At 34.8% G+C, this 21,320-nt stretch overlaps 1 protein-coding gene across 2 annotated transcripts in view; it reads right to left on the bottom strand.

Moving 5' to 3' along the window:
* Positions 1 to 2,522: 2,522 nt before the first annotated feature.
* Positions 2,523 to 21,320, bottom strand: part of LOC140151169 (zinc metalloproteinase-disintegrin-like batroxstatin-1) — a 100,683-nt gene continuing 81,885 nt past the window's right edge. Inside the window, exons 5-23 of one of the 2 annotated variants that reach the window (XM_072173390.1) lie at positions 20,546 to 20,718; positions 19,997 to 20,087; positions 19,629 to 19,768; positions 19,035 to 19,128; positions 18,418 to 18,492; positions 16,423 to 16,512; positions 14,071 to 14,151; positions 13,863 to 13,913; positions 12,307 to 12,370; positions 11,207 to 11,264; positions 10,841 to 10,942; positions 10,255 to 10,426; positions 9,209 to 9,404; positions 8,397 to 8,508; positions 7,784 to 7,804; positions 6,192 to 6,218; positions 4,590 to 4,754; positions 3,605 to 3,677; positions 2,523 to 3,041 (exon numbers count right to left, since the gene is read on the bottom strand). In XM_072173390.1, the coding sequence (XP_072029491.1) occupies positions 3,018 to 3,041; positions 3,605 to 3,677; positions 4,590 to 4,754; positions 6,192 to 6,218; positions 7,784 to 7,804; positions 8,397 to 8,508; positions 9,209 to 9,404; positions 10,255 to 10,426; positions 10,841 to 10,942; positions 11,207 to 11,264; positions 12,307 to 12,370; positions 13,863 to 13,913; positions 14,071 to 14,151; positions 16,423 to 16,512; positions 18,418 to 18,492; positions 19,035 to 19,128; positions 19,629 to 19,768; positions 19,997 to 20,087; positions 20,546 to 20,718 (1,809 nt within the window). In that variant the 3' untranslated portion in view covers positions 2,523 to 3,017. The remainder of the gene's footprint in view (positions 3,042 to 3,604; positions 3,678 to 4,589; positions 4,755 to 6,191; positions 6,219 to 7,783; positions 7,805 to 8,396; positions 8,509 to 9,208; positions 9,405 to 10,254; positions 10,427 to 10,840; positions 10,943 to 11,206; positions 11,265 to 12,306; positions 12,371 to 13,862; positions 13,914 to 14,070; positions 14,152 to 16,422; positions 16,513 to 18,417; positions 18,493 to 19,034; positions 19,129 to 19,628; positions 19,769 to 19,996; positions 20,088 to 20,545; positions 20,719 to 21,320) is intronic. The other variant, XM_072173391.1, reaches the window with a different exon arrangement.

Genomic DNA, 21,320 nt, shown 5'->3' on the forward strand with positions numbered 1-21,320 from the left:
AAAATTGACCGGAATAATCTTATACAAATCATTGTATGAGTGATGCGCAATGTTTCTGTATGATGCATTGTCTCAGTGATCCAATAATGATATAGAATTGGATCGATTAAGCCCTTTATTAGTCGAGCTATGAATTTTTAAATAGTCCAATAATTTAAAACTCACAGCGAGACTAATTAATAAATATTGGGGGTAAATCATCGAATGTTATCATTATTATATTTTAGATCCAATATTTTCACACACTTAGATTCATCAAAACATAATAATGAGCAACACAATGAACACATCCAAAAATTACTTAGTGTACTTGAATATACTTTTCTAAGTAATAATTTCGTGCACAAGCTTGGTTTGGACTATTTTTGCCTAAATCGTTAAATCTCAACAACACAAGAGGCTAATGTCATTTTTCCGGCAAACATTTTCAAAGACAATACCGTGTACCACAAAGATTCGCCTAATGGCGCACTTAGGCTCCTTTGTCTTGGCGTAAATTTCATGTAGAGAGAATGAAGGTTTTGTATTAATTTTGCTGGTGAGAATTTTACGGGAGCGCACTTTTAGGTTGCGCCTAAAATTTCATTTATGTCAAAAGAGCATATAATGTAATGCAATAATCTGTGTGTTCTGAAAATGTGTGATTTAACGATTTAAATATGTATAATATGTGGTTTTCGTAATATGTATAATAAAGGCTTATGCCTGACAACTCGTCAAAAAAAAAAATAATATACCCCCAATTAGCACGATTAGGCGAATCTTAACGGTAGTTTAGGAATGTGTAAAATTCTGACCATTGATTTTAAATAGACCCGAGGGAAAAAGATCCGCAAAATTTTGGTAATTTACCAGCTCTAAAGGACCCAAAAATGGCTTATTCCTCACATTTCTGGGTTTTTTCAACCAAAAAGGCAAGAAAGACCCTTTTTCAATGTTCGCAGCTAAAAAGACCCCCTTTCGCCTATTAGCAGTTCCAAAAGATACCCTCCCCTTTAACCGGTACAACGTCAGCTTCCAAAGACCCACCACCTCAAAATTCCGGGTGAACATATACCCACCAAAATTTATGATATGCCACCTCAACCCCCCCCACCCACTCCCCGGTCGCCGCATGAAAAATGCTTATAGCGGCCAACATGGTGGTATGCATAACACACAATAAACAATATAATTCTATAAATTAAGAATTTCAAACTATTTTCGGCTATTATAAAGTAACCCAACTAAATGATAGGCCAGCATCTAATTTCTTTGGAATCGCTTTTATTTGGCAGGTATAGATACTAATTCAATGTTGTTAACATCCTAAAAACGAAGAATCAACTGATTTGCACTTTTAATGCAGCAACCAAAAAATAGGCATGGTTAGAGACCGTTCACAAACACTTGTTAGGGGGGGGGGGCCTGAGGCAAAAAAATTTATCGCGAAATTTTTTCGGACCTCCCCTTTTCAGATCTCAAAAAATTTCAGCCCCCCCCCCCTTTTTTTTTGGACATGAAAATTATGGGTCAACCCCATTGAAAAGCAAATAAACTCAATTTTCCCGGGAAAATTTGTGGTCAATTTTCTCAGCCCCCCTCCCTTAAGAGGGTCAAAAATATTTTAGACGCCTGCATTTTGCATCAGGCCCCCTAACAAGTGTTTGTGAACGGTCCCTTATTGAACTATTTGTTTGCTTTCAAACCAAGATAGCAGGTAAAATGTGCATCTGTGACAAATGCATGTTCAGGTCAAAGTCACTAAAACAATAAAAAAATTTAACTGCATAATCTCGAGTAAGGTCATGTGCACCTGCCACTAGAATGAAGGTAATCTACATTGTTAAATTAAATATGTTCATGGTAAAAAAACTACTGTAATGATCACGATTCTACGGTGTCACTCGACAAGACAACGTTAATATATAGCGTTATAAAAAATAACAAGATCTGTATATAGTTCTGTCACATGATATCATTTTTGTCATCCAAGTGTTTTAACTGAGTCAAATTATATGCAAAAGTATATAAGGCTAATTATGATAACTTGATTGTAAAATTAAAAAAAGGCATTGTTGCTTCAAGACAAAATGTGAAAGGAATAATCACCAATAAGCTAGTATAACAGTATGATAATCCATAAAAGCGAAAAAGTGTTTCAGAAATGAGAACCTTTTTGGTACCAAAAACACAACACAATCTGCGTACTAAAATGACAATATTAAGCACGTACAGCTGGTCTAAAAGTGCTCATATTGAGCGCTTTAGCATATAATTATAGTCTAACACCATGACCACAGTAGATCAGGTAAAAGTGAGGTTTTTGCATATCGTTTTTAATTTTGCCTCAAGGTTAATATATCCACGTATAGAGGGATTGGATACGGAGGGAAAATATGGGATACAATATTAAACGGAATAAACTGGATACTAATATAATGTATTTAAAATAGTCATATATTGCACTTAATTCGGAAAACCTATATGTAGTGCTACTAAGGTGCTCAGTATGAGCACTTTAATGTACCAAAGCGGTTCTTGCACTCCTTCCAGTTTTCATTTCTTACTTTACTACCTGTATTATTGTTTTAAACAATAAAACTGGTTAATAGTTGCCAGTTCAGAAATAAGCTGAATATACAAAATACTTAAATACCCAGTATGTATACACGCAAATAGGGAATGGGGAACATAGAGTATAACCACCCTAACATATCAATTCACCCAATTTTCAAGTACAAATAATAGGCAACATGCGAGTTAAATTACTTCTTTATAATAAGCTTTTAAAACAAAATTGATAAAAATCAAGAACATTACTGCAAAAATATAAAATGCCACACTGGGCTAGTAAAATATATATATTGTAAGTTGCGATAATAAATAGAAATGATGTAAAAGGCAATATCAAACAAACCAATCTTCGTAAATGCTGCATAATGTTTGGCGAGCGAATAACAATGTGAAAAAATATTTTCGTAAATCCGTAGCTAATATAGTATACTGCTTGTGCATTGGCTGTTTCCTCACTTAGATCACATGACCGTTTCATTGCTGGCCTGTTTAGGAAACAAAGAAGACAAAAATAATTAACGACGTTTTAATTTTTGGAGCAAATAGAATGAAATCACCTTTGATGGAATTTAAAGCAAGTCTTGACACCTGTTTTAGTTGCTGAAAAACAGCATGTCCCTCATGGGTTCCTTTCTGGGCGTCTTTTGGGTCCCCGGGTCCAAACCTATGATCTATGGGTCCATGAAGAGGGTTATCAGTATACCACGTCTTTGTCTTGAGTCAGGCTACTTCAGCAACAATCTGGCCTTATATTTACATTTGACAATGGGCCATGTACGACTGTGAATATATGGGGTAAATTATAAATTGGATTAAAACATTATGAAAAATTTATTTGCTTTTGTACACTACCTAAAGCCACTTAAAATAAAGACAATGGGAAATTTAATACAATAAACGAAAAACTTGAGAGTAATATCAAATTACGATCAAAGTTAAAGACATTTTCATATTTAATTGTTTAAAGTGACTGGCAATGTTAACAAAATTTAAAATCAACTTTTTTTTCTACTGTTCTAAGGTAGACAGCATAAATGTTCTTACTCACTCTGGATACGGGTCTATATTCAGTTTCCATGTCTATTAATAATCGCTCTGTTGTTCTGTCTTTTTTTGGTAACCTGTTAATAAACAGAATTCCTAATACCAGTAAAAATCGTCATAATTATCGCTTACTGACGAATACCAAATCACTACGAACCGTGCCTAAGTAGCCAGTGCAGTGACCTGCGCGATTAGCCGAGTGTTTGCAGCCAAGTTTAACGGATTTACATGGCAAAAAGGTATATGACACCACAATTAAACAAAAGGTAATAGTTATATATCTACACTTGTCTGTATGCGATGATCACGACGCAATTAGCTTAATACCACATCATTTATGAGTACGTACTTATATGCATTTTATGTAGTTTTTACAAATATTCTTCTTTATCTTGGTTTTTCTTTTGTAAGCGCCTTGTGGTTGTGTTTTCAATGTAAGGTGCGCCATATAAATCCCACTTATTAATTATTATTATTATCGAAATTGAATTATTCAAATATGCTAAGTAGTATAGACAAGTTTATTCAAATTTATTCAAACTTATAAAATTATGTAATTCCAAAGGTCAAATGCAAAACCTCATAAGTAAAAGGTGGTCCCAATTACAAAACCTCATAATGTAACGATTTTGCCATTTTGGGTGAGACGCAAACAATGGTTAAAAATTAACAGGATTTAGATAGAACATGGTGTTGCTGTTAAGCTGCTGTTAAGGGGACGCACCAGAAGGTGTGTTGGGACATTTTCTTTAAGTTGACACACAAAAATAGAATTTGAGCAAAATTGCACACATGAGATTTTGTAATTGGGGCCCACTTTTTTCATATGAGGTTTTGCATTTGACCTTTTTAATTACATGTGAGGTTTTTCCCGCCCTGCGACGATATGTAAATCAAACCCTAATAAATGTTTAAGCTGAGCATATTATTATGTGTCATAGGTTATATTTTTAATATTAACAATAAATAAACAACTTTGGCATATTTACCTTCCGTCTGTACAGCATGCACCGCCACTAGGTCCTTTCACTATCCCAGTTTTTCTGGCTTTCTTTTGGGCATCTAGTCTATCTTTAAGTCTTTTGGTTTTCATTATTCTATCATTTTCCATCTTATTTAATTTCTGCTTTTGTTTCGGTGTTGGTTGGAAGATACTGGAAATATACACACATTTATTATTCATTAACAGATAATATATATATTATACATTACCAAAACATGTTGTGATTACTTCTTTTTTAAATTTCCAAATTATGGGGTTATAATTATCTCGACATAAATTGTTTTGATTATTCTCTTAACATACTTAAGTCTGCAAAACATATAGCATGGCACGCGTCGAGTGCCATCAAAACTTCCATCTACTATTATTTTGAGTCCGCTGCCTCCGAAGACCATTACTTGTCGCTAAAAGACCCATATTTGTGTTTAAATTGTATCTCCAAAGATCCCATTTGCTTTATTCAAACCTCCATAGGTGTAGAACTTTTTTTCTAAAGAAGGGTGTCATTCGGTGTGGCACCGCTAACCTAACAATTGGGTGTCATTGACAATTGAAAATGTTAAATTTGTTCAAAAGCGAGTGAAGCGCGCACAAATTTCCAGATTTGATGTAAATTGCATGTTACATTAAGGGATCTGGAATGTTTTGAGCGTTTCGACAGTATTTTTTGTGGGACATGAGAGCACATCAGTAATATCAAATTGCATTCTGAATACGAAGAATGTATTTCTGATATCAAATAATTTACATTTTTTGAAATTCACGAAATAATACAAATTTTATGACAAATTATTAAAATTTGATATTTTCACATTTTTTATATATAACATTCCTCGAAGTAAATTTTATAAATCTAATGAAATATTCTTAAAGTGTATGTAGCTGGGAGGAAAAGTCGATGATCAATTGAAAATTTGGATCTTTCATATTGAAGATATGGATTTTTCCCCCCAAAAGACCTTTGTGTGTTTTGGGGAAAAAATCCATATCTTCAATACGAAAGGTCAAAATTTTCAATTGATCGTCGGCTTTTCATCCCACCTACATACACTGTAAGTATAAATCATCAGATTTATAAAGTTTACTGTTAAATATCAAAAATATCAATTTTTAATCATTTGCCATAAAATGTGCATTACATTGCAAATTTCAAAAAAGGACATTCTTCGTATTCAGAATGCAATTCGATATGTCTGATGTGCTCTAATGTCCCACAATAAATACTGTCCAAACGTTCATTTTTGATATTTAACAGTACCCCACCCCTTAAGGCGAATGTACTGACAGGAGCTATATTTGTCCAGTTTTAGCCATTTAACTAAAACATAACTTCTTAATATTAATACATTGGTCTTACAAGGAATGAGTTAAGGAAGCCAATAACTGCATTTATATTTCCATAGGTCTTACGGTTTTTTAGTTTTTGCTCAAAAACACTCATTTGGATAACATGTGGGAGGGAGTGATTGCATGAACAATAACCGTCACCGTTGAGGTATTTTGATATGAGTGGCGAAGTATTATCATAATATTTTTAATAGAGCAAAATGTTAATCAAAATCACATAACAAACCACGTTGCTACTTACCTTAACACATTAAGTCTGTGCATTCGTCTGATTGCATTAATAAATACCAAAGATCAGAAAATGAAGACATTATTTAGTAAACATAATGACAGAAATCGAGATAATGAGAGACCAAATTAATAGATGTTAAAAGATTAATAGAGAGCTTGCAAAGCACAAACTTCAACGACCAGAAGATTATAGAGGATTATCTCTTCACAACCACTCTGCCATGAAAGTCTCTAGAACTTGTAGAAGTCGAAGTGAACGCGAAAATCTATAGTGAGCAATAAATTATGAACGTAAATACGTCAATTTAAGAACAATAGTTTCCACATTTCCTCATTGACTTCAAAATTACTTGTTATGTATTATCTAGTTAAAATACCAATTATTGGAAATATAATTTGGCATGTTTGGTTTGGTAGTTGAAAATTAGTGAGTAAATTAGGTTAAAATATTTTTTGTTCCAAACGTCAAGTTTGATGACGTAAAAATCAGTTTACGAAATCGCTTTCTGTGAAAACTTCAACGGCAATGGGATTAAGTTCCCGTATAAATGGCTTATTTTTTCCACTGGAGCGAGCAGTGTAGCATACTTCTGGAAGAGGTTGGAAAAGTATAGCAGAGGAAGAGAGGGAGAGCATTAGAAATGGAGAGGGAATTGCAGTGGCGGGACATCTTGTCCACACATACGTGACCCTCCCCCTGTTGGATGATACTTTACATTTTTAGGCTTTTTCACCCATTTTTGTCAATAATCTTTCCCATTGAAAGTCGCCTCCCCCATGCCCTCCTAAAAGACAAACCTTGACAACACCACTGGGAGGGGAAAACTGTAGTGTGAGTGGGCTATTATAGGAGCGGTAAAGTTTGAGAGAGCGAGGATAGCTGGAGGGGAGAGGGAGGGGGAATATGGGAAGGGAGGGTTGGGAAATAGACAGGGAAGGGGAGAAAGAATTGATGTTTCATTACGCTTTGTGTTGTAAAATGGCATTATGAAATTGATAAAGCCAACCTTAACTTGAATAAAGAGACTTTATTAAATAATATAAGCATATAACTAAGAATATTAATTGAAACGTATAGCTTGTTTAAAAATAATATGATAAGGAGATTACTGGGTCCCGACATAATCCTTGTTGAGAAGTATAGCGAGTTAATTCATGTTTATTCAACAAATCGCCTTAGGTAGAGTTCTTGTCTTGACGTGTGACTAATTACCCACTTGACCAAACAATTGGGAGGAATTTTGATGCAGTGGCTTTTAAGCTCTTACACATTCCCTTAATTTGATCGCCCATTGATTCAAATTTCCCAAGCGTAAGCGACAAGACACTGTTGGTGCAGTAACCAATCTGACGTTCCCGTTGAAGTTAACTTGAACAAGAAATCCAATCGATATTTCTGAAGTTGCCGTTCAAACTTCATTTCACGAACTCTCTAATATAATATCTCTGTCCAGTATTTTTTTGCTACGAATGAATCAATAATGTAGGTATAAATGCTGCCCGATGACTAACAAGGAATATGAGAAATGACAAAACAATGAAAACAATACAAGATGGCACAAAGTATTTTCAGATGTATTGAAAAAGCTTGATTGTACATACCTCATTCTACTCCGTTTTACTCTGTAAGGGCAGAAGTAAAAATCGTAAAGAAGGTAATAAAGTAGAAAACATATGTAACTACACTCGTATGTATTAAACTAACTCGACGTGTGAATGATGTCAATAAAACATTTTCGAAACTCTGCCTTTTGTCATTCAAATGAGTATAAATTTTGGGAATAAAGTAGCATCGTGCCAAATGAGGTATCAAAATACGAATAACAACATTTTTCGGCTATTGACGACGATCTTTGCAATATTATTTTGTTTTAGTATTTTAAGTGTAAAGATGCTTTTGTTGCCCAGTATAGAATGATACCCGATGTCATTTGTTTACAGACTGTAACAAGAAATAATTATACAATTATTGCAATGTTGGCTTTCAGAAAAAATAAAAGGTGTCATAGCATTAAATGTTATAATGTGGAATCAGTAATATCTTGCCTAACAAAGTTTTGCTAGTTTTTAATGCAATTTTAAAGTGACATGTTTGTTTAATACTATTTATAATTGTAGTTTTATATTGTTACAACCTGTATCGCAGCAAAAGCGAACAATGTCATTTATAAGATATAAGAAGATGGAAAATATTGATCAAGTGAGTGTTATTTACCTGAAACCTATTGAAGTTGCACCAAAGACAACAGCTACAACAAATATGATCGCAACTGACCCGCCGATGATGGCACTGCTCATGAATGTCGCTGGGTCCTTCGATGTTTCCGCTGAAATAGTAATAACAATACTTTTTTGTTCAAATTCTTGTTTCCTCAATAGAAGCAAGTCTTTTCTAACAGTATGCTTCGACTATATATGTATTTATAAATACGCATGTGACCATCTCCGCGCTGTCTTAACAGCTTGTACACAGTAAGTCTCGAAGATAGCAGGTGGTCTTCCTGTACATTTGAATTCGGTAAACAACGCGAGACTGTGTAGCAAAATTGTCTATTTTGTTCAACTTTTTAATTAAATTTTAACCGTTTCCGTCGATAAATATTGTTTCCGTCGGCAAACACTTTCAAAATGTTGTTTTGATAACATATTACAAATTCGGACCCCCCCCTCATGTGTAATAATTTTGCTTTCAATTAATACTTCAATTTGATGATATTTATCTAAAGAGTTCCTTTCCTTTTCAATGGCTTGAGGATTTGGTCACGCTTGCTGGTCTTGGTATATCGTGCGCATGGGTCTAATATTAGACTTTTGGCTATCCTTGACGTTATTAAGATATTCTCTTGTCCAATTTTTGAATGAATGTTGAATTCTCAATGTAATGTAATCTTATTCTTAAATGCATGTAATTATTTATATATTTATTAGTGTAAATGTTAATTATAAATTTGTATTCATAAATCTTTATATATGTAATATATGTTTTTATTTGTAATGAATAAAATTGAATGAATTGAATTGCATTACCTGGTGGTGGAGGAGGATCAGGTTCAAAAATCTTGGTCACCGTCTGTCTCCCTTTTGGTTTGTTTGTAGTAGAAAGTGGCGGACATGCAGATCCTGTTAACATATCTATTGTACTGCCTTCGTTTGTTTTTGATTCATTGCATGATATCCCTGTCCATCCACATGAGCAGACGCACGAAAACTGGCTATTGCATATCTGAAATAGAGGGCGTTTCCATTATATGAGAATCTATATGTATTATGTTGCTACAATGAATCAATTTGTCACAAATACTGTAATATATATTGAAAGTTATTGCCAGGCGTAACCCATACAGGCAAGCTATTTCAGGTATTGGAATACTATAATGATACCAGTTCATTGTTCTGATGTTAGTGTCTGAATATTCTGCATGCTTTGTGATAGTTGAATAGACAAAGTGCTACTTTACTATGGGAAGGCAAATTTGATGCTTACATATCCCCAAAGGCATAGACTATGATTGATGGATGATATGATACATGGAGCTTCAATACAGGTGCATCTCGATCCTAATAAAACCAATGCACCGTGGATCATAGATGGGATACACATTTGCATTTACTAGACACATGATACGTTGCGTAATCGCCCGATCAAGTTCCATACGTTCGTATGTGGATCTTAAAGGAGTATTTCGTGATCCTAGCATCCTCTTTTTATGACATTTTTCAGTACATATCCACGAAAAAAGCTTATTCCCACAATTTCAGTTGATTCCGATTTTGCGTTTGCGAGTTATGCATGATTATTTGTATTATACTGCTCCATAGACAATGTGTTATAATTTCGTTCTGGTATACCAGAACGAAATTCAAATTTCACGATATCTTTGCTAAACGAATTCATCTGCAAGAAATTTTTTGTACATAAACATTATGTAGCCAGAGGTTTCCAATGATATAAAAATCTCAACTTTTTTGGAGAAAAGTGGGGGGGGGGAGATGAGGCTGTGGATCACGAAATGCCCTTGAACCGGTTGTAAACCCCTTGATAGAATCGCCATTAGACTTGTGATTAATTTTACCCCGTTTGAAGAGCAGTAACCATCGGCTGAGATGCCTGGGCAAGTACCAGGTAAAGCGAGTGTTGATTCTATACAATGTCTGTCAGAACATGTACCACTTCCTGTGTCACAACTACTTCCTTCAAACACAAGGCCAAGATCCGTTCCATCTGGAAGAACAACACTTGCTGCCCTGGAATAAACGCATAAAACAGATAATATATTTAATGTGTATCAGGTTGAAAGAGTTAAGCAAGATGACAATCGATTGTAGAAAACTAGATTTGCAGTTTAACAAATTCAGTATTAACAATTCTGATAGATGTATAAATGCTTTTTCCGAAATTCACCTTGGCGATGCATGCATTATGGTTCTTTTTTTAATCCTAAGTTAATATAAGACGTGCTTTAGATTTTGTGAGAAGCAGGACACGCCCAATATACGTGGACTTGCTGTTTCATGTCTATTATGTATTGATAATTGATAATAAAAAGGAGAAATTGGATGATTAGTAAACTTTGCTGCTATGAAGATTTGGCAAGTTTACAAAATCCACAATTTCTCGCGAGCTTGTATGCTTCCAATTTTATATAGATTATGCCTAACCTGCATATAGGTCGATCATCAATTACGGATATATTTGCATTTTCTATAACAACTTGATCTTCAGACGCTGACGTGACGTCACAGTAAATATGTTGACAGAACCTGGGAAAAGAAAAGGACGTTATTTTAGAATATTACACATACCACTGGTCAAATCACATTACTTTCGGTGGCTTTGGTAGCTCGTACATTGGATACGGTTTCGTTGAAATGATGTTGGTGCAACAAGGCGTTAAAAGGTAATTAATTTCTTTACTAATCTGTTGGAATAGTGATTAGCAAATAATTAAACCTAAATGCTGACTTTGGCATTTCCTTTCTCTGTAATTAAGAATAGCATGAATACAAAGGTAAACTATCAATTACCGTGAGTTGCTGTTATTTTTCACTTCGGGATAGCAGGTGATGTCCGATTCTTCAGCACCTATTGAAACACAAGAGATACACACATTGATTACTTTCACTTATACATCAGTTTTGTCTAATAATTATGATTTTTAATGGAAGATACGTAACAGATATTGAGAAAACATAGGAAGTATTTGGTTTTCAATAAAGCTTCGCGATCATACTATACTGCACCAAAAAAGTATCCTTACACTTAGTAAGTAAGTACCTTACAATTTCAAACTGAACCATATTGGGGTATTTTTTTTAAACAGGTGTACTATCTAATCCAGTACATTATGATACCCCATTGAATCCAATGTAACTTCAAAGAGCAAAGTTACAAGCATTTGATTAGACGAAGGTGACAAACTGGCATATTAAAAACTCCATGGACTAGACATCCGCTTTGAGAGTTGGTGAATGGCTAATTTGTGCATGCAAAAGAGCTGACAAATAAAGGTTTTTGAAAGTTTTGAAAAGTACAGAGAAGTAAAAACTTAAATAAAAACTGCTTCAAATAAATTAAGATTTAATTTAGATTTGGTCAACCAGACATACCTATTTTGACCGGACGAACCGACGTTGCGACTGAAACCTTCAGTCTTCAGCTGGGTTGTGATACAAATGACCTTGAGTACCGGACACTTCCGGTCTTAATTAAATCCTAATTTCATTAAATCTTTAATTAATTCTTAATTAAATCTTAATTTCAACATACCCAGATGAATGAGAGTCTACACAGTTTGCTTCAAATAAAGCTTCATTGACGAAACTGTGTTGTCTCTTTATTGAGCTTGTTGGAATCTTTTTGTGCCTTGTATAGGTCAGTTTGTCACTTTTAAAACGGGACCTTCGTCTATTCAATTGCTTATATCTTTACTTCTTGGCGCTTATGTTACTTACACGCACATTGTATTTTTTCTAGCACACTGGTTGTACTCTTATTGTTCTTTCATGTTAATTTAAATGTTGCATTAGACAACTGTGTAAATGTCCTCTCTTTATGGTTGCAGCACAAACAAACTGCATGGTTGTCTCTTCAGGAAGATTTTTCTGTTCAATATTGTAATACATACCTTTGCCCCATAAATATGTGCACTGCGACGATCTTAGAAGACAAGAATTTGATACGCAGACACCCTGGAAGGCAAAAGCCGTATAATTATTGGAAAGCTTTTAGGAAAGCTTATGGAAACGCTAAGATTATGTTGGCATCAATATGGTACTATCGAAATTCAGATTTGCGAAGCACATTGTGTGAATTTCTAATATATGAAATATTGTTTGTCAGGTCCCATGGGCCCCAACAATGTAATAGTTTGGGTACGTATGGCATAAGCCCTATAATTAAGAAGATATAGAGCACAAAACCCAGCAAACACAAAACACTTTACAGAAAACATTTAAATGTAGGGTTAAATAAAGGGTACTGAACATTTTAATAACATTCAGAATATTTTTCTTGAACACTTCATACAAAACATTCTGTTAATAAAATATTTTGCGAAATGTTTGTCAAGCAGTATTTTGCAATAAAATGTTGAGAACATTTTTAAATGTTGTTGAAGTGTTTTTTACATATAAAACGTTTTAAAAAGTGCTTTCATGACCTTTATATCGCCCGACATAAGTTAGTAAATGGTAATAACACGTTCAAAAATGCGTTTATAACACGTTTATACCGCTTTAAAAACATGTTTGTGTTTGCTGGGACGGACGGTCGATTTGTACAGGTAGACCATTTCCTGAAAGTGATCCAGTGTGCATGAAATGTCCCCTAAGTTACTCTTTACAGTTGTTGAGTAGACCATAAGACCTTACAAAAAGCGATGTTAGACTTTGCGTAACCCGGCAATGCTATAGGTCAATGTACTATGTAGGGGGTCAACCTACAAACTTGCTTTAATCATGTTAAAAATGTATTCCAATGTATTCCTCTAGTCATGTCATAAAGATTCGGAAAATGCATAGTTTGATTTATCTAGGGTGCACCATTCTTAAGTTATTACCAAAAAGCCAAAGGTCAAATGTTAACATCCACAAGGGTCAACAACGTAAAACTACTCAAATTTGGACGGAACGGGTATCAAAATGTTCGTTTTGATAGAACAATTTATTATAATAAAGAATACGTTGCATTATATGATGCTAGGATACCTAGGCAACGCGGCAAAATAGGTCAATATGTTTCCTAACCAAGTTAATGGTACAAAATATGTTGGCCTATTTTGCCGCCTTGAGATGTCCTAGATAGGACAAACTATTATTGATTTATTTATTTAGAGGTTAATAACTATGCATCGGTTATTTGGAGGACATTGTGAAAAATCTAATGCCTTCTGAACTGAGGAATATCCCGGGGGCGTTGCCCCTATAGATATTCCGAGGTCCAAAGCAAAACATTTAGATTTTACACGTCTGACATATTACAAATGCAAAAGTTATTAACCTCATTTATAACCGTCACGTTCATCTCTTAACTTACAAAATAATATAAAAATTTCCTCAAAAGCAAAAAAACATTTTGTTTTTCCAAATATCGAAGAGGCTAACACAGGACGACCAATAACAGAAGTGCGAATCATAATTTGTGCAAATAAAGGATAGGATGACCTCGCAAAGAAACGCTTACCTTTTTATTGTTACAAGACTGGCCGTCTAATAGAATTATATTCTTGGGACACTGCATGGAAAAAAGGAGGAAATAAATCAGGATAATTTCTTCATTGGTTAAAAACCGATTGATTTCATCATATTAAAATAGTGCTTAATCAACTAGAGAAAGTATGGATAATATTAGTTTGGGCAATATATATTTTTGCATCAGAATAATACATTACCTGTGAACTTTTCCCTGTGCAAAATTCTGGAATGTCACATTCACCATCAGCTTTCCGACACATTCTTCGTGTACCTAGAAACTGTAATAATGCATACAAATCATGTAATCATTATTTTATAATCAAGGGTAAACATAGCCACACTCTAAATTCTACAACGGTTAATGTAGCTGTGAACAAATAGTTGAACCGTTTGTTGCACTCTCTTGATGCTGCGTACTTTGAATAAACATGTGTACATGCAGTGCTTATATGATATAATTACCATTAAATGGCCACATGTGTAAAAATTAGTCTTTTGGTAAAGGGCTCGTGATTGTTAGAAGACAATTTATACAAATTACACCAAGTATTTTCGTGACAAAGTGCACTTTGTAAATATATTAAATAGTTGTCCCGAAAGTATGCGTTTGTATTTTCGGGACAATTATGTGTTAGTGCAGTATAAATAGCCAAGAAATTACTTTTACCAATTACGAGTCCTTTTCCAAAAGACAATTGACACTTAGGGCTGCTTAATTGGATTTATATTGTAATATAGACACTATATGTTCACAGATTTATACAAAGTACGTAGCATCAAGACAGTGCAACAATCGGTTCAACCATTTGTCACAACTACATTATCCGTTGCAAATTTAGAGCGCAGTGATATTTGAATATTGAAGAAAACACTCTCAATGATTGAATATCAACAGTTACTGTCAAAATAGAAAACATCGTTATCCGTGACAGCAAGCCGAATGTGCAGAAGTTTGAACAAATTAAAGTCTGATTATTGTCACATCGGTTCTTTTTTCGGATAGAGTTCTACTGACCCTTATAAAAAAATCTCATATATTATTCGAGAGATTACTAGTAGACTTTGATGTGTTGTATTATCGGAAATCAATTGCAATCTAAATGTTACCCAAATCTTAAGAATCATACGATAAACAATCAAGTATTACCAGGACATTGGAAAAGAAAGATTCGAGCCAAGTATACCAACTTGATGTGGGGAAAAAGACAAAGACAAGATAAAAACTAATGCAGTATATAAGCCATGGTGGTATACACTGACACTGCACTAGTGAAAATCCTAAGCCACAGGGATATTAGTCAAAAGTAAACAAAAAGGGGCAGTTTGCCTGCTCGAAACGTCGGTTGTATTTTTGTTTTACTTTTGTCTACTATCCCTGTGGTTTTGGATTTTCACTAGTGCAGTGTTAGTGTACACCACCATGATTTACATACTACGTTCTTATCTTGTCTTTGTCTTGTTCCCCACACCAAGTTGGTATACCTGGCTCGAATCTTTCTATTTTTATATATTCTAGGTATCCTCTTGTGATCTTGTACCTTGTCCGTTGGAGACACCATTACCAACTGGGCATTGGAATGTTTTCAAAGCTGTTATTGTTTTGTTGATATCTACTTTGAACCGAATTGCTATTGCATTGCCCGATCACATCCAGCCAGCAAGTTAAATTTAATTCCCCAAAATAGGCTGACGCAAAAAAAAATACATTGTACAGTTGGTAAAATTTCTTAATATTATAGACTGCCGGTACACACGACCCCGGGCCGTCGTGCATCGACAGCAAGTATGTACCCTGGGCTCTCTGTCTTTCGCTCCTCTCCTCTCTCTAGCTCGCCCTCTCTCCTCCGCAACGGTAGCAAACTTTATCAGTATGATCCCCATAGAGAGTCTTATATCCATGAGTTTCGGTTTGAAACTACCGACTCCCTCCCTTTAAAGCCATATTATAACATTTCTTTAAAAATAGATTAGTATTTATTTTCCATAAAATGTTAGCTTTTACTGTCAGATATGTCCCCTTTTAATATTGAGCTGAACAAGTGAGGTAAAGCAAAGAAAGTGGAATTGACTACTTACGCCAATGCATGTTACTCCGGCGGTTGTAATACAGTACGATCCTCTGGCGTGTGTGTGTGTGTGTGTCCCGTACGCCGTGTACGTAGTACTGAGCCTATGAACAACATACGCGTTCGACTAATATTTCTATCGTAATAATAAAACGACGGTTCCGGCGGTTTATTCAAAATCACGGATTTTGACAAAACTACAGCACCTAAAGTCATGATTTTTGCACAGAATCTTTGTTTACTAAAGTACATTACAATCGTGTAAAAACCTGAATTAAATTTTTTTTGAGGGCGTTCTTCTCAGCAAATGTTATAATATGGCTTTAATTAAGTTTTCATGTCAGGAAGTATACATAACTTACAAAACCGAAAACGAAAATACACTTCCAAGTTTTCAGTAACAAAAGACTAGAATAAAAGTGAAAACGAAACCGAAAACAGTAACCCAAACTGAAAATATTTAGTGTATCAAACTATTCCTACCTGACAATTATCATCGCAACATGGGCCGCCACTACACTGTGCTCCTGATATTAATGTGCAATTTCTACAACATGACGTTTGTGCACAAAGCTGTGAGGTAAAATAATGTGTGGAATGTCAAAAACAATACCAACAGCTATCACATTAATATACAGATAATTTTTTTAGTTATTTTTAACATCAGTTTTCGTTTCTTTATCGAATTATTCATCTTTCTTGTTTCTTTTTTGCTGCAATTAATTTTTATTCTATAAACTGTACATTTGTGTGAAAATTGAGGGCGCTATTGAACTCAGCCAAATAATATATAAGTCCTTACATTACATCCTATCCCTTGTAAAGATGCAAACAACATTTAAGATAAATAGCGCCATCAATGTTCAACTTGACTTAAAAATGACTACAGTTTACATGCCATCAAACAAACAACCCGTGGCCTTGACTCTGAAAACACATGCCAATAGTGGCCAAAGCTACAAACGATTTTGTGAACTGTAAGGGATTTATATTTAGCCCACCATTTTAGCATGAACTTGAACATGGTCACTGTGAAAGCGGTGTATTTTTTCTACGTTTAAACATTAGATCAAAGATAATTGGGTAATTTTTTCCGGAAAATGTCACTGCCAAGCATGAAATTTATTTTATAAAAGAAAATCACCGTTTCTCTAGTTGTAAATTGTAGAAGATAGACGGATAGTCACTTTTATATCGAGGGCTTAAAGGAGGATTTCGTGATCCTAGCATCCTCTTTTTATGACATTTTTTCAGTCCCTTTTCGCAAAATTTGAGTTGATTCCGATTTTGCGTTTGCGAGTTATGTATGATTATGTGCATGACACTGCTCCATAGGCCACTGTTGTAATTTCATTCTGGTATACCAGAACGAAATTCAAATTTGACGATATTTTGGCCAAATGAATTAATCTGCAAGAAAATATTTGGTACATAAACATTATGTAGCCAGAGGTTTCCAGTGGTATAAAAATCTCAACTTTAAAAAATAAAAGTGGGGGTGGATGAGGCTGTGGATCACGAAATGCCCTTTTAAAACCAGAATTGGTTGTGGCCAAACTTGTTTTGAGTTTAAACGTTGTATTATCTTTGAAAAATCAAATATCCTAGTCAAAGCATTAATTATGCATTTCTGCAAGAAGACCTAACAGCAAAAGCTGATAGGAAAATTGTTCACAAGATTGGTTAGATATGGTCTTCTTTTCCCTATTCTTATTCTTTAAATTCAATTATATCCCTTGCTTTTGTTCCCATATAGGCCAGCATGCTTATTTATAATAGTCTTTTAGCCTGGCTAGAGTTCATAGGTGTAGCTCCTCTCACCATTTCATCTACCAAAAAGTTATTACCCCCCCCCCTTTATGAGATAATAACTCAAAATCTATACATGAAAAGGAAACCCAGGTTTGTTTTGCAAATTTTGATGCCTCGTTTGTCTTAACAGCCCGCAATTTGTTCCCATGGTGACCATTTGAATGAAAAAAGATTACACCCAAAGTTACACCCAAAACCATTGAAAATGTTGCTCTTGTTGCTTACGTCGCGGTGCCCTCTACGTCATAAATGAGTATCAGTTATAGGAGAATATTGTTTAATTACACATTAACAATAGCACGACACAGTGGAAATAGCAATAATTCTCGCAACGCACTACCAGCAAACCATAAACAATAATCTATTGTAATATGAATCGTACTTAAAATTCAAGTCATTAGGAATTCTTCGTAGAAGTAGTGATGTAACAAGAGTAACAAGATTAATCGCCATAGCAATAGGTCTAAGCAATTGCTGCACTCATCACCTGTGTAACTATGTGCAATCGTACCGCTCTTTTCAAAGGCACCAATCTTACAGGTGCGAGTGAAAATTAACATTTCAATGTGAACTTTCTATCTAGGTCTTTAGGGATGTACAATTTTGATTCTCAAGGGGGAGTTTGGGTCAGGAGGATACAGTAGGATTACTGAAGGATACACTTACTTCTTTAGAACCACAGTCACATTGTTCGTTTTCTTCGAGTATACCATTTCCGCATATTGGAGGGGAACTAGATATCTGTCAACATGAACATACACGTTAAGGAATACTAGTCATTTTTCTGTGAACTATTATTGCACAACGATTTAGAGTTTTTAAACACTGAATAATTAACACTTCAAGTTATTAGAATAAGTGAATGAATACAAAAACTACTTAAATGGCGTAAATAAAACAAGACATGTGCTAATTTGATGCTCTAAGTGTCTTAGGTTATTGTAGACTTTAACACATGTTGGGAAACACCAAGCTCACAAACATACATTATGTTCTCTCAAAGCAAGATAACTCAATACAAATTGCTACATTTGTCCAAATTCACTTCAAAGTTACCCAAATATTGAAAAGAAACTAAATAAACAAACAAATAAACAAGAAAATAATATAAACCAATAAAAACATCAAAGGATTTGGCTGTTAAAGACCTCGGAGCCGCCGTGTGATTAAAATGGGCATTTTTAGATGTGGGTGTGTACGACATGTCCAGGGGATCCCCAGGCTTAATTTCTGACAATACTAGACCGCTGAAGAAAGAAATGTCATCATATTTTTGAACTTACCAAATTAGAGAAATCTTTCAAGCACCATCCTCTGCCACTTTGTACAAATAAATTGAAGGCATCTTTACTGCAGAGTGAAAAGTCAGATGGAATTCTGAAAAATGAAAGAAAATTACCATTATGGTCTCACATAAATGTACCAGTCCTATAGAGACGTAAAAAAAATTCGTCTTAAGAAAACATTTTCTTTTCACACATTTTCTCAGTTCTTGGCAACATATATTGATGATTGAAATCAGACATGGGGTGTACTTGCAGACAAAATATAATTTTTATACAAAGGAAACAATTTTGGTCATTTCTTACACATTGCATGGTCGTATCACCTGAAATGCATTTTGGGTCTTGGTTACTCTCCCGGTTACTCTCGATCGAAGATCGATTGTCTTTGCAATTTGTTACGCATTATTGTCTTTGCTATTGTCTTACGTATTATTTTTAACATCTGGAAAGTAAAATATCATTAACTTACTGATCTTTGGCTAGCGCCCTCTATTTCATTTTGACGGGTTCCATCGGAAACGTGTTTTCGTCCAGGACCAGACTGTTTGAGGTATCTGAATCATGTTAATTACGTAAACAACCTCAACTTACTGTTTATTCAATCTGTTCATAACACATACTGCTCCACTTGGACAATTACAACTGTCACTGTCTATAGGCATTCCTAGGCTAATCCCAATGAGGCGTGCTAGCACCGTTGATACAGAAGACACATTAAATCCATCTTGTACCTGTACATGAAATGAAAAAATATACGTTTGCCATTATGATACTTGGAGCTGCCTTAAAAGTGGTAGACTCGATTGACAGCCTCACCTCCTACTTAACCCCGTCAAAATTATGATTTGAGTGTCTGAAGATCTGCAGAAAGCTTGTATCATATCTCCTAACCCCGTTAAAATTTCGCTTTGTTGTGCTGAACAGGCATTTAACGACACACACAAGAGATGATTACCTACCTGAATTACACCCGCAGACCCCTGTCGCGAGCACAAGGCCCTAAAAGAACTAATACCATTTGATGAGGCACTATTGGTAAAGGAGTGGCCTCTGTAAGAGAAACAAGATAAGAGTTGATCTATTTATACATTACACAATTGGATTTCAGACCGTACTTATATATTATCTTGTGGTAAGAACAATTGAATACAAAAATATATTCAAAGACGTGAAACTATCGTTTGTTTTGGTCATTCTAGAAGTGTATGAGATTGCAAGAAGGGTCAAAATTAGTATAATGTTGGTGGGAACCTGCACTGCATTATACCTTTATTTCCGTTATTTTTGATGCGCTGAAATGTTACAGGATCCAACATTGACGGAGGGAATTCAATTCCAAAGTTCAAATTCAAAGTATTCAAACAACCGAGCGGACTTTTTGAATAATGATGTTAAACAACGGTGTTGCTAAAATGGCAATGGCGTACCCCAAACGTCACACCATTACTTACCTCCTTATCAATTTATTTACATACCAACGAATATTGCAATAATAAAAATAAACTTACGACAATAGATAAGCACTATCAGGTGAATATGTTGAAGAAAGAATTCTTGTGTTGAAATCTTGGAAGCTCTGTAAGGTCTCCTTGATACTGTCGCTTATGCTAATTTGGTCCTCAGTATTCCATTTTTCCACGGTAACAAGTTGAATATTAACATTTAATTTAGAACTATATAACTGAAAAAAGAAGAAGAGCAAGACGAACATATCCTATTAGTACTTATGGCATATGCTTGTCTTAGCGCCAGCTCAGTTAAATGTAATTTCTATATCTGCATAGATTCCGAGGCAAAACTTCAAATTTAAATCTAAGAAAGAGATGAAAATACGAAAATATTGTAGTCGTTGCAGTTAAGTTGAGCGCGTGAAATTCGGAAATTCTAGCTTTGCAGAAAAGTATAAGTACAACGTAACAAACGTGCACTTCTCACCGGATATTCGGCTAAATATGAAAAAAAGATATAACTGCTATAAACAAATTCAAAGTCCACAGACTAATTTCACAAAGGCAATTTAAAAAGGTTTTTATCCGGCATACTAGTAAAATACTTGTATTTACAACCAAATGACTTAGGGTAATCGTAGATCCATCCTTTACACACTTTCTGCCCCTTCCCGTGGGGGAGTGGGTTGGAACAAAGGACAAGATTCAAGGGCGAATATCACCCACAGCCAAAAGCTAAAAGGGAATCAGTGCACCATTTGGCTCCAATATGATAGGGCCAAAATTATTTAGCCAATTTCCTTTTTATATTTTGCCCTACAACTCACGTGCCAAA

Source organism: Amphiura filiformis, chromosome 4 (assembly GCF_039555335.1).
Source record: "Amphiura filiformis chromosome 4, Afil_fr2py, whole genome shotgun sequence".
Lineage (NCBI taxonomy): Eukaryota > Metazoa > Echinodermata > Ophiuroidea > Amphilepidida > Amphiuridae > Amphiura > Amphiura filiformis.